This window comes from Morone saxatilis, unplaced genomic scaffold (genome assembly GCF_004916995.1).
Source record: "Morone saxatilis isolate NCDOM2014 unplaced genomic scaffold, NCSU_SB_2.0 Contig12, whole genome shotgun sequence".
Lineage (NCBI taxonomy): Eukaryota > Metazoa > Chordata > Actinopteri > Moronidae > Morone > Morone saxatilis.
The window spans coordinates 27,836,583-27,851,071 of record NW_023339674.1 but is presented as its reverse complement, the minus strand read 5'-3'; the positions used below and the strand labels follow the sequence as shown (position 1 = coordinate 27,851,071).

At 39.5% G+C, this 14,489-nt stretch overlaps 2 protein-coding genes across 2 annotated transcripts in view; one reads left to right on the top strand and one right to left on the bottom strand.

Moving 5' to 3' along the window:
• Positions 1 to 1,512: 1,512 nt before the first annotated feature.
• Positions 1,513 to 14,489, top strand: part of LOC118321567 (nuclear factor 1 C-type-like) — a gene marked incomplete in the record, with an annotated part of 48,990 nt that continues 36,013 nt past the window's right edge. The window contains 4 exon segments of the mRNA XM_035652934.1: positions 1,513 to 1,969; positions 8,663 to 8,833; positions 9,112 to 9,288; positions 10,096 to 10,279. Coding sequence (XP_035508827.1) covers positions 1,940 to 1,969; positions 8,663 to 8,833; positions 9,112 to 9,288; positions 10,096 to 10,279 — 562 coding nt within the window.
• The window catches only part of LOC118321918 (nuclear factor 1 C-type-like), a 34,346-nt gene continuing 31,269 nt past the window's right edge, over positions 11,413 to 14,489 (bottom strand). The window contains exon 8 of the mRNA XM_035653474.1: positions 11,413 to 11,530. Coding sequence (XP_035509367.1) covers positions 11,413 to 11,530 — 118 coding nt within the window. The remainder of the gene's footprint in view (positions 11,531 to 14,489) is intronic.

Here is a 14,489-nt window from a genome sequence, read left to right as displayed (position 1 = left end):
ATGGCCGCAGTTAGAGCCAGCGGGCTGAGTTAGTATGACAGGCCGACAGAGGGCCTCCTGTCCCGGTATACAGCTGGGGTAGAGAGCCGTTAGGATAAACACAGAGCACAGCTGCAGCTGGCTGAGCCAGTGCTCGTGTGCCAGCAGTCTCGTTGGAAACACTCACTGCTAGATTCCAGTTGGGAAGTGAGACACTTGACAACAGCTCAGATGGCACTTTAGAGAAGAAATAAGTAAAAAGTTGCCCCTCCATCACCATCAGCTCCATTATGATACTTGACAGATTGAATTTAAGAAATGTTTAAATTGATTGCTGTGTGTAAATTCTCACACACAACACACTTGCAATGCCCACAAGGCTTAAATAAAAGTAGGCTGCTCTACATGTCTAGATGTAACAGTTTGTTTATTACATAGTTAGGATCATACAAGACTAATTTAAAGCAAAATAAAATACAATTGCCTTAAATGATGAGAGTAGCCTAAGAGTAGCCCAGTGAGTTCAAAGACTGATCATGATATCATTAGCCTATAGATGTGAAATGATGTGGCAACACCTTATAAACATATTGCCAAAACTTATTGTTCCTCCATTTAAATTTCTTTTAAAGATGAAATATTTTCTAATTGGTTTATTTGAAAAACTGCATATGCCTAAAAAAGTACAGAGTATAAACACCCACACAGCCTGTCATAAAAAGCCAGTGGTAGGGTTATATCTAACGGTCAGTTAATGGGAAGTATAGAGAAGGAAAAAGTATTCTGAGCAGAACAATGTGCCTATTACACAGCTATATTATTTGATAGTGCTAGTCAATGTAGGCCTACAGAATGAATTACCATTTTAGTGTTTCAATTGTTCAAGGTGGGGGCTCATTTTAAATATTTTAACATAAAGCCCAATGTATAACAATGCATCATATAGTTCATAACCTGATCTTATTTTTTCATACGTACAATTTTAATTTGTTAAGTAGCCCAACTTGTAACTGTAAAAGTAATGTAGTGCAGTAAAAATTAGGGAAACTATTATTCCCTCTGAAGTGTAGTGAAGTTGCCTAAAATGGAAACCCTCAAGTAAAGTAGGCTACAGGAGAAGTACCTCAAATGTGTATTTAAGTAGATACAGTATTTGAGTAAATGTACTTTACTTACGTTTATAAGCACATCATAACCCTTCACTGTATGAATAACACTGTGGGAATAACGGCCAAACTCCGTTTTACGGTGGACATAATGTGCTGCTTTGTGTTTGGGATGAACACAGAATATGCTCTGTGGAGACTCTCTGTGTTTACTGCTGTTATGTTCGAACACAAGATGTTTTTCAAGACTGTATGAAGGCACCAGTGGACGACAGTGAGGTAGTGAATGTAAAGCTAGTCCTGAGGTGAACTGTGATGTGCTGTGCTATAAGGCCAGTTTTTGAGGCAGAACAGAACAGCTGCTGCGGCTTTAAGCCCGTCGTTTGGGCTGGGCTGAATTCATAACGTCATTTCACTTCTCTTTCTTTTATTCTTCGCCCCCCCATCTCCTTCCCTCTCTAAATGACACAGTCCCCCGTGCTCCCTCAAACCTCCTGCCATATTCTCCCAAGAATGATTATTCCGAACTTTCTCTGTGTTTTTCTCCCTGCGGGGCATTTTTCCGGGGCCTCAACTTTTCTGGCGTGTCATCATTTCTGGAGTTAACGCGGCAGAGTCATCCGAGGCGACCGAGGCTCTCTCATATCTGGATTCTTAAAAAAAGCCCAGTTAAACACCCCAGGAAATGCAGCGTTTTCTCTAACCCGGAGGTACCGCTGCTCAGCTCTATCAGCGGGGAACAGCGTGTAGAAATGTGCACAGACAAATGACGATACTGTGGAAATGAAAGATTTCAGCCTAGGGATGTTTGTGTTACCGCTCAGCCTGCGCTGATTCACATTCTGCTCATCAAAATGATGTTTTCTCCTCTCTCTCTGTCTCAGGTAAAACTGCACTATGCTTCTCTGTGCCTCCTCACAACTGTTGTTACACTTGCACTGTTAGATAGCCTACCCTAAATGGAAATAGAGCTGCACGATATGGTATAAAAATCCTACTGCCATTATGTTGACAGATACTGGGACTGCGGTATTACTCACTATTAGTGGGAAAGTTTCGGCGACCTAAAAAAACCTGTGACATTTGTAAGGGTCTGTACCAAACAAAAAATATAATATAATATAATAAAAATGTTTTTTTGCAGATGTCCACAAGATTTGTAGGCCAGGAAATCTGTGCAGCACTACAGTACTTCATTATAAGGCTGTTTTGACACATTTTACCTTTATCTTGCGATTTGCATATTGCACTCGGCCATATTGCCATGTCGATAATATTATAATTAATTGTGCAGCCCTACATGTAAATGAAGCTATCATGTACCTAATTATCCACTGAGTTAATTTAATAATGAAGCATGTATGAATTGTAATAATAATTGTAATAATTAATGACACATGTCTTCATTTAAACTACTTCACCAGCTGTTGTCAGTGTGTGGAGTGGGGTGGGCAGATATGAATCATAGATTAATATCAGGAGCAGGTACAGAGTGAAAGGGTGGAGAGCTGAATCACAAAGACTGCACCAGGCCTGTTGAACAGGGACTTGAATTTACATGTGGTTATTAGCTTGAACATGCAGAAAGGAGTGTTTGAAAGACTGCGGTATGTTAGTTAGCTCGTCTGCTTATCGTATGCTTTGTGTGTGTGTATCTGTGCTTTATTTTCTGTCCGCAGGACTTAGATAGCTGCAGAGTTTTTCAATCTTACCCCATTTCTCTGTACAGGCTGTATGTAACGGTAATTATATATAACCTTACTTTTGTTGTCACCCCCTACTCATTTGAAATCCAACAATCCAATCACATCTTTCGATTCATTTTTGTAATAATGGATGAAACTGGAAGATGGCAATACTTATATTCAGCAGCTGGAAATATTCCCCTTACTTTGATTTAAGAAAACAAAACTGGATTTTAATTGTCAGAAGTCTAATTGTGGGGAGAAAGGAAACAATTACCAATTTTGTGTGAGAGTAGCAGAAAAGTAATGGTAATATAGTAAAAGTACCAAAAGAGTGACGAGTAATGATTAATAAATTACATTTCTGAGTACATTGAGTTTACTGCAACTACTGCTATTTTTACTCTTGAATTAGTTTTGCAGTGCTACAAGTATTCAGTTCTACTATAAGATATTTATTTTGCTGTAAAGTCTATTACTACTGTTGCTACAAGATATTTTGGTCTGCCCATTTTGACCTATTGCAGATATATTGTTATCGATGTTGGTATATGTTATCTGATATGAAAACATTTTTTTTTCAGGGGTACAATGCATAAAAACTTTGGTGGTAATATATTGATGTAAGTAGTGTTTAACCAGCACAGTGCACTGTGATTTAGAATACTGTGTCAAGCAGCACAGCGTAAGAGAGAAGAACAGATCTCAGCAGTGTTAACTACAATTGGTTGACAATATACATGTTTAATTATTGAACATGTTAAAGAACGTTTAACTTAAATATTCTTTAATAAAGTTATTTGTTTAGGAAAGCAGTCTTCTGAGTACCCTTTAAGAGTCCTATTGGAGCAAAATCTACACAGAAAAGGTTAGTTTCATTCTAGCTAAACAATTCTCTACTCAGAATTCCCAGGTTCTGTGAATGTCAGTTGGGTTTGGCAATATAATTAAATACAGATTTGTTAAGAGACTTCAGTTTAGGTAAGTGTGCGGTAGTGTGGAGTAGCGTCGCGGTATATTGGAGGGGGGGTCAGTGGTGGGGAATATGGGAAGAAAAACTGTTCAGTCCATGGAGGGTGGGGTGGAGTGGGAGTTCAGTCATTCAGGGGGAAGGGGGGTCTCCTCAGTGCAGAGTTTAGCAGGGTGACAGTGGTGTACTCAAGCAACATTATCATAACCATGAGTAGAGTTTCATGACACAAGATAAAGCATAGCATAGCATCAGCAATATTGGCCAGGTGAGGTGCCTGTGCAGAGCCCAAAGGATACTAAAAGACAGCACCCACCACTACCGCAACACACAGACAGAGACACAAGGGAGGGAGAAACACAAGAAAAAGACAAGGAAAAGGCAAGGATACAGCCAGCGTTAAACCACGTCCAAAGCTTGTGACGTAGCTGCCAGTAGTTCTTCAAGGACGATGATTGGTCCATTACCACTGTGGTTTAGACACAAGCATGCAGCTTGAATCCTGGCAAGATTGATTCTTGCTGTTCTGGCACTGCTGGAGAACCTTGCAGATGTCACACAGTTGGTGAAATCAAACTTTCCTCTCATTGTCAGGTTTGATGACTGAAAGGGAAGTATCTATGTGCATTCATGACTCGCAAGTGGAAATGGGGTCCTGCAATTGTGCCCGGTTCCACAATGATGGTTTATAACAGAGCCAGGCAAACGGGCTGTTTTCTGTTTTTGTGTGTTTTAGTTGTGAATCCACACAGAGATCTATACATCTGGCACCTGTTATTGTCCATTTCTCTTGTGCAGGGTCATTGCTGTCTTACAGATGTAGTGTTCCCCACAGCTGTTGTGTGATGTCATTATGATGTCATACACCACTCTAGTTTCTCTATGTTTTGGCTAGTATTTTGTGGTGATGAATCGAGAGCTCCTGTGAAGTGTGTTGTAGCTGTCACTGTAATAGTTTTCATCAATCTTGGTTGACTAAAATTATTCTACCTACTCTACTCTACCTAGTCTACTACCAATTGATTGGTCGATGGGAAAAAAAATCTTTCTAAGTTTCTAAGTTAGCTAACTCTACCATGAGTGCACTCTACCTGCTAGCTGCTGGGTGCTTATCAAAGTTACACATCATTGTCAAGAAAAGGCATTCCTGCATCTTTTTCCACACTATTTCTTTTTCACACCTAGCTATATCAGGACTACAGGACATATCAAGTATATTTACATACAGCAGCACCACACACACCGGCAAGGATCATTGAGCAAGCAAGCTGCAGCTCCACAAAAAGCAACATGAAAAAAAAGTTTAGTTTAGATGGCTTCAAATTACACTTAACATTTACACAGTTTCTCTCGACTGTCCTTCAATATTTAAAAAAAAAATTAGTCCAACATCCCCCAGCTTGATGCAGTAACCACTTAGCACACTAAAGCAAAGTTCAGCAGGCTAAGCAACACAATTAACAACAACATAAAACTTAAAAAGATTTAGCTTCCAAGTTTGAAGTTGGGTCATGGACAGCTGTTAACGTTATCAATCCATCATTGAGCTTAAACCTTTCGTTACTAGCCCCTGTTACTCCGTAGCAGTCCATAGTAAAATGCACAAATTTTTTTCCTTGCTGCAGTGGCTCAGGGTTTGAATCCGACCTGTGGCCCGTTCTCTCTACCTACTTTCCTGTCAGTCTTCAGCTGTCACTGTCAATTAAAGGCACTTAAAGCCCCAAAAAATACTAAAAGTAAATAAATAGCTATTGTCTCTGTGACGCTACAACTTAACTTGACAATGTGCATGATGTGCTACTCATGGCAGCCAGAAAGCTAATGTACGGAAACCATGGTGATGAAACAATGGCTTTCTTTGGCCACTTGCCTTAGTTATGAAGTTATGGCCACACTAGTTAGGTTGAGTTACAAACACAGTAGTAGTTACCAAGCTTCTAGTGGTAATTTTACACCATAACATAGGAGAGAACTTACACATAGCTGCTGCAACCTAGTCCTGGGCTGGGTTTTATTGTAAGGATACCAAGTAGCACTGCGTTTCAAACAGCGCTTCTGCTGTGTTGAGTCTCTTCAGCCTGGCTGCTTTGGGACGCTTTCCCATTTAAAAACATAAATACTGAAAATGAACATGATGATGTGACATCACTTGCTGTTGTGGTGGTGACGGTGACTTATGAATATTTATAAAGGTTATGGTATACATTGTCATTTCTGCTTGTTTTAGTCTGTGCTGGGACTCCACCTAATGCTTCTGGTGGTGGTGTCTGAACTTATTGCTTGTTTCATATTCATAACACAGTGGCTGTTTCATTGTTGTTTATAAGATGGTCAAACTTTTGTTTGCATATTTGTCTTGTGACTTCGTCCCTTGACTTTAAGTTAACTCGCTGATGTTTTCACTAACTCTTCTTGATCACTAAAATGATATTTTGATTTAGTTGTATACAATGTAGTTGTTCTCACTGACAAAGCCTTCTGTTTCTATTGTCTGACCAGGAATATAGTAGTGATTTCATCACAGCTTAAGAACACTACCTGTTAACCAAGAGAAAAACTAATTTCTGCACTGCTGAGACAAAAAAAATCTGCAAAGTCATTGGTCACATAGACATTTATTACATCTTTGCATTTAAAAAAAGTGACCACAGATAGAAGTGGAGGCAAAAGATAATTGGCTTCATCTTAAGGGATATAGATTGTGTGTCAACAAATCCTATGAAAAGACCAAAACCAAGAATGTGTTACCTTCTGACTTCCCTACCCTGTCTGTGGCTCTCATTTTCAAACTCATCCTATTATGAAGTCTTTAAAAAGGCAAAACAAATATACAGTTTCACTCAAACACAAGAAAATAGTGCATTTGAGGATTATTGTCCCCAAGAGGAAATACATTTTGCTCAGCTCCAGTTCCAGACAAAATTCCACCATTCACACTCACAAACCAAAGGCAGCAAGCTGCCAAAGAGTAGATGTAGCACTGGGGTAGATATACTGTTGGGTAGATGAGTTGATTGAAGGAAGGTCAGCAAAAAACGTGAACATTCCTATCAAGTGTCAGTGTTTGGTTTGTCTGTTCTGCATTATTGTAGAAACATGGCTCCAGAGAAGGCTACCCATGGTGTCTGTAGATATAAACGGCTCATTCTTAGGTGACCAAAACACAAGAATTATTATTTTCAGGTGACAATGAATACATATTTATGCATATTTATGCATAGAGCGAGTCGTCCAGGTTCGATCCCCAGCTCCTCTCGCTGCATGTTGAAGTGTATGAGTGTGTCTGAATGATTAGTTTCCATTCTGGTGAGCAGTTGGCACCTTGCATGGCAGCCACTGCCATCAGTGTGTGAATGGGGTGAGTGTGGCATGTAGTGTACAGCACGTTGAGTGGTTGAAAGACTAGAAAGCCGCTATATAAGAACAGTCCATTTACCATATTATATTGAGTTTCTGCCAGTACACACTGAATCTTTGACAGGGAGCCAGTGAAGTTGCTGAAGAACAGGAAAGGAGGGAGTTCTGGTGATAGTATGGGCTGCTGAGTTCTGGACAACAGCAGAACAAAAAAAAAAACCTAACAACAATAAAAAGATCCAGAGAGCAGCGGCAGCAGAAGTTTAGTTCCGCTTCTGTGTAGGTAACCTGAGTAGAAACAGAAATGTTAAAAGAATAGACTTGAAGACTCTGCCTCTGATTGGCTCTGACCCTGACATTTTTTTCTTACCCTAACCATCTCACTCCTCATGCCTGAACCTAACCAATCCAACCAACAAAGGCAACAAACACTAGACATTCAGTAGCAGAGTGGGGCTGGTCTTTGTGGAATGCTGGTGGGGGAAAAAAACAAACAAACGTCACACAGGTGTTTAGGGGTACATAGCTAGACTCACCAGGAGCTGGTGGTATGCAGTAAGAAGTAAGGGTACTCATGTAGACATGTACCTGTAAGTACTGGCCCCTTTCAGGCAATGCTTTGCTTTTATATGCGCAAAGAGTGAGTGAAACATGTAAGGATTTCCACTGAAGTGTATCTGTACTGTCAGATGGATGACTAAAAGCTGAAATATGTCTGGTGTAAACAGCATGTTACTGTACTTTATTTATTGCCTCTTCTCTCCCTTTCTCCTATGATATCAGATCAGATGTCAGGGGACACTATCTACGTCCTGTCCAGATGGGTAGAAATTGTTTGTCATAGTTCTGTCAAAGGTGGTGATGTATTAGTCAAATCGGAACAGTGTAGGCAGGATATTTAATGCACCCACATCAGTATTACCAAATCCAGCAGTGTGGAAGATTCCATGAGGACCAGGAGAGAAAACACAGCTCTGCTGTGTTCTTTCCTCATTATGCTGGTATATTGCTGTGAAAATAGAGCCCTTATCCATCTAAGGAAGCTGTGGTTAAAGTTGTTTGGTTACTGATAACTGTGTGTGTACCGCATGTGTTTGGGAAGACATTTGAGAGGAAGACATGTGGCTGTGGCTAAGAGGTAGAGCGGGTCGTCCACTAATCGGAAGGTTGGCGGTTCGGTTCACAGCTCCTCTTACTGCATGTCGAAGTCGAAGTCCTTGAGCAAGACACTGAACCCCAAATTGCTGTGAGTGTGTATGAAGGATTAGTTTCTCTTCTGGTGAGCAGTTGGCACCTTGCATGGCAGCCACTGCCATCATTGTATGTGTGAATGGGGTGACTGTGGCATGTAGTGTACAGCGCATTGAGTGGGCAAAAGACTAGAAAGGCACTATATAAGTATTGTCCATTTACCATTTACCAGAGAGGATGGAATTGCAATAGTTGATATGGGTATATATAACCATGGTTCCACTTGGTGGAGTGATAGAGCTGGGTGTCATCTGCATAACTGCTAAAATAAAAACAGATATGGACAAGAGTTTATCTGTCTTTCTGTCATGTAGGATGAGTTCCATCCGTTCATTGAGGCTCTGCTGCCCCAGGTCCGTGCCTTCGCCTACACCTGGTTCAACCTGCAGGCCAGGAAAAGGAAGTACTTCAAAAAACATGAGAAAAGGATGACTAAAGAGGAAGAGAGAGCTGTCAAAGATGAACTGCTGGGGGAGAAGGCAGAGGTAGGACGCATACATTGAATGGTGGAGAGTAGAAATACATTTTTATTTTGTTTTACAAATCAAGTAGCTAAAATGTACTTATAATAATTATGGACATTTTATTTGTTGTCAAACCATTGTTTTATAGCATTTTAATATACTTAATATACACACTCCCAAATTACAGTCTTGCAGCTATTTGTAATATGCTGGTACAATATTTTTTTGTATTAATTAATTATTAATTATTCAGTGTATTAATAGACTTAACTCACTTTACCATGTCATTCTGTTTCTAGGTGAAACAAAAGTGGGCCAGCCGTCTTTTGGCCAAGCTAAGAAAGGACATTAGACCTGAATGCAGAGAAGACTTTGTCCTGTCAATCACTGGGAAGAAAGCTGCATGCTGCGTCCTATCAAACCCTGACCAGAAAGGCAAAATGAGACGCATAGACTGTCTCCGACAAGCAGACAAGGTCAGCTAAACTCTGCCTAGTACATGTTCATTTCCAGTAGTTCCGTTTCACAGGTTTGGAATTGGCTGGCTAATAAGTAAATGATGATTTCAAAGCTTCTAACCAAAAATCATATCAAAGAGTGGATGATTTTTTCACACTTTTTTTGTTTTATTTTTGGAGAAGAGAGAAAGGGTTTGATAGTTCATTTTTCTCAGGCCAGATTGGGAGACAAAAAATACAGTCTGCAGGTTTAACGTGTTTTGATATTTAACTTGTTTTAATTGAACCCCTTATGATTCTCCATCACACGTTGTCATACATCTCAGACATCATGTAAAGGGTTTAGTTATGAAGGACAGACAGACATCTGGTCTCATACTGTATCATCTGATTCATGTTTATTTTTATATTTAGGATTCTGGCTCCACAGAACTGTTGCTTGGGTCTGCTTAATTCATTCAGTGACAGTTCGAGTAGCACTTCTGGAATTGTTGGTCAACATTACATGCTCATTGTGTAAAAACATGGCAAAAATATTGAAATAGCAACATGTGCTCCAATGAGAACTCTCACACAGAAATACAAATACTCAATTTCCCCCTCTGTTGATTTGCTCCATCCCACTTAATAGAAACACACATATTTATATCAGAAAAGTTGTCATGGTTAGCAGGTAATGAAATGAGAAATGTACAATAAACCATTTGTCCATTATAGATTGGAGCACTGGTGCAGTGATGCATATATTATATATATTATTGATATATATTGAGTTAGATTCATGTTATTTGTATTCAACAATGATGGCTTTTTGTTTTTTCCCAGGTGTGGAGGTTGGACCTGGTGATGGTCATCCTGTTTAAAGGAATCCCGTTGGAAAGCACAGATGGAGAGCGGCTGGTGAAGGGAGGCCAGTGCTCCAATCCAGTCCTCTGTGTACAGCCTCGACATATCTCTGTCTCTGTCAAAGAGCTCGACCTCTACCTCGCTTACTATGTACAGGAAAGAGGTATGTACCAACACACACTTTAATGTGACTCTTTGTTGTGCACCATCAAAGTGTGTTAACCTTCATTTGAGAGTTCAGTGATAAGATGTAAATGTCAATTTACAACATTGGGATATTGCACTGAATTTTTAGATGGATTTTACTCTTACCATTATGCAACCTAAATTATTAATAAACAAACACACACACACACACACACACACACACACAGCTTGGTTTTCTCTACAAAGGCACATCCTGAAGTGGGTGTGCAGACCTGCAATAGGAGATTAAATATAAATTTTTGTCTCCTCAGTCTTTATGTTAGGCTTAGAATTTGTTTTAAATTCAAAACATTGAGATCAGACATCTACATTTAAAACAATTTCCCCCTTATATAATGCTAACACAAATGAGGGTTTAGTGATGGACGATGAATGATCAGTGTTTAATATGGTGTTTTTCTGATTCACCAATTATTTTGCTAACCAACAGAGGCTAAGTAAGTTTAGGAGACAAAATGTAAAGTTTGTACGGAATCTGTCTTTATGATTATATTGATGTCGAATTGACAAGAAGACTGTTGACATGTGATGCCCTTTAGCTTGTGTGAGGACGTATTGAGACATTTCGTTAATAAGTCAAATTTCTTTAAGGGAGTTTGGCGTAATATTTTCAAAATGCTGTGTGTATTTTGTAACATTTTGTTAACACTACAGAAACACAAGTATGATAAAGTTTGTCTGACGTTGACTGCTTTTAGTTGGTGGTTTGATTAATGGTTTAATAATGCGTGTATAAGTTACTGACGGTGGTTAATCAGGTTAATTAGATTAGATTAGATTCAACTTTATTGTCATTGCACAAGTACAATTATCAGGTAATTGTACTTGTTTCTAACAGCAGTATGCAGTAAGTTTTTACCCTTTTGTCTGTTTATCACTGCTAAAAGTACAGAACACAAATAAAAACTAATATTTTTGTAATAATAATAGTGCTATACATATATAATATAATATAAAACAATATAATAAAAATAATAATAATATAAATGCAATAATATGAGCTTAGTGCTCATAGCAGCATTTTGTAAATGCCAAAAACACCAGAGTTTAATTTATGATGATGTCTTTATCATTCCAAAGCTGCCACTGTCACTGCTGCCACTCCTGGGCTGCAGCTATGGGGGTGGGCGTCCGGTGTGATGCAGCCAGAAACTGTTCACTGCTAAAGAGGTTAGCGTTGATGCTACTAGCATCAGTTATATCAGAACTGGAGAGTATTGAAAGAAGAGCAAAGAAAGGCACCAAAGGCTTTTCTCCATGGAATGGAGATGTGTTTGTTGTTATTCAAACTGACTTCAGTAAGAGTTTGACTACATTATAGATGGTGATACAGAGATGGTTCATCCAATTACCTGTCGAGTATTTTTTAAAAGTGCACGCCCTTTTCCTTTTCTTTTTCTAAACAGTTTATATTACGACGATATCCCAGATGGTTCTGTTTAACAAACCGCAGTCAGTTTACAAGGGCACAGACCTGTACTGCTGTCATTGGATTGTACTGTGTTAAGAGCTCTGCATATAGTCATTGTGGTTAGAGTCATCATTGTCCCGTTCTCCAGATAGTTGACAGTTCTCTGAGGATGTAAGCAGAAAGCCCGCTCCCTCCACCCAACAGTGTGTGTTTGTATGAGGTGAAGAGAGAGAGATGAGAGTGATGAGAGAGAGAGAGAAAGAAAGAAATTTAACCAATAACTCAGTGCTGTTTTCATAGCGCTTCAGAGCGTGTTTACACAGATACACAAATACGCATTACCAGAGTTTTAGAAATATCAAGGTCCAAACAGAGTTTAAGCAAAAGGAATTTCCAACAACAGAAAATGGGCCGTGGTGGCTGTGTAAACAATTGAAAATTTACATATATTTAATTGATTTCGATCTTCTATACAAGTACTAATGACTTAACGCTACTAATACAGAGCTCATTTGAATTACATATATATACCTCTTTCTGTTAATTCAAACTCAAACATAAGCGCATCAAGAACCCTAAAAATTTGGGTGATGATGACTAATTCATTTTAGTGTTTGTTTCTACGTGTGCAAACAGATCAGTACTAAAAGTAAATCCTGGACCAGTTCCTGAGGGAAGGAACATAAACAACCACACTAAGCCATCTACTAAATATTTTTGCAGACAAATGCTGTAATCCAGAACATTTTCCACTCAACACTGAATCTAGTCTAAGTTCAAAGCTCAGAGTGGCAACGTGAGGTCATCGCAGTTAAATCATGAGTGAATTTGTAAGCAGCTTGCCGTGAGCAGTCAGCTGGCAGCGCGTAGTTGTGTTCAAGGTGTGGTGAGCTGTCTTGACTGTGCTAGCTTTCGCTGACTATGGTGTGAAGAAGCCGGTGTGTTCGCGTCGCGGAGGCCATCTAGCATCAACTTTGGGTAATGGCAGAAGGTGGTAAGAATGTTGGTGAATGATTTCTTTTTCTTTCCATTGGCATATTCTATGCAGGTAAATTAGGCGAGGCTTCGGCATTTTAGGACGACCTAGTTTCTTAAAAGCGGAGGATTCCAACACGAGCCGTTGTATATAATGATTGTAATAAACTACAAACAGTGTAAGCAGGTTTCATTTCCTATCACAAAACAAGGCGGTGGCACGTAACTATAATCAGTAATTATTAACTCTGGATTGGAGTCTATAGAGGGACGGATGGGGGATAGGTAGCTCCACCAGGATGTCCATGACAGGGCACAGATTAGTGAAACGATTCGAATGAATGGTTTGTGGTGTAGAATAATTGGGTCTGTTTGTATTTTATCCGGGGATAGGTATATTTGATTGAGTTATGTACTATTAGCAATGTGATCTGTTAATTGATGGGGCTATTAATAGTGTGCAGAAAGAGAGAAGAAAGAGAGTGAAGAGAGTGAAGCTTCAGTGTGTCTTTATTTGTATGAGAATCTTCTTCTACCTTCTTAGGGTGTTCATTATGTGTTATTTGCTGATGTATTAGCTTTTTTTCATATTCATCCATGAAATCTATTGAACAGGTTTAAAGTGGGAGAATAGAGTGTGAACATACAGTCATACATAACTACAGATTTGACCATCTCAATTTAATGGTTTTTTCGTAATTGTTCTGACTTTTATTGTTTTCACTAGAAGGACAGAAAACTATAAATGAACACATTGGAATATGTAGTAAACAAAGTGTGAATAACTACAAACCCTTTCCTATTTGATTTCAAAGTCCACTTTGCTTTGTTGACAGCACTATGCAAACCTTGGTTCTCTCGATGGCTATCATGATTATCATCGATGTTTTCACTTCAAGGTGTCGCTTTAAGGGTCATTTTGGATTGCCTTCTTAATGGGTTGGGCTTCAAGTTTGATAGTGCAGAAGTTCCGGTTGGTACACAGCTGCAGCCTCAACTGTTCAAAGGAACTAGCGCAATAAGAGCCTTTATGTCAAATAGCTGCTAAAAAACACTATAAAGGAAACACAGCAAGAGATTTGTTTTGCAAAAACCAAGGAATGCATTAGAACAGTGGGAAATCGTGGCTTTGGTTGATGACCATGGTTTGGTTTCACCGCATGTTTTGTGTTGAGAAGGTAAACGATGGTCTCTACATGCATGGTTCTCATCATTATTATGTATTTCAACGCAATGACGCCAATACAACTCCAGGCTTGTAAGGGCTATTTGACCAGAAGGAATGTGGAGTGCTGCGCTAGATGATTAGACTCCACAGTCACCTGACTAAACCATCGAGATGGTTGGGATGAAGATAGAAGCGAGCTGACAGGCAAAGGGCACACAAAGTGCTCAGCTTCTGGATCTTCAAGCTGTTGGAAACCATTTCGGTGAACTCAACCTCAGCTTATCGAGAGAATGAGTGTTTCAACAGCAGTGATTCACTCACTTCATTATTTTATTTGTCGCAATTTTAAAAGCTTACTCAGGCTTTTCAATAGCAGGTCTAACAGAACTACTATTTAACATTTAACAGAGACCAAACGTCGACCACGGACAACGTTCAACAAGGGCAGGAAATGCTTTTAAGGCGCACTCACGGACAGGAGACCCCGCTCTAGTGGCTAGGTCGTCTGTTCGACAATTGAGTGAGAGGAGAAGAGAGAGAGAGAGAGGAGAGAGCAGACACAGGTGCATAGAAACAAGGTTTTTGGTTGAGCGCCCTAGTTCAGTGTTGGGG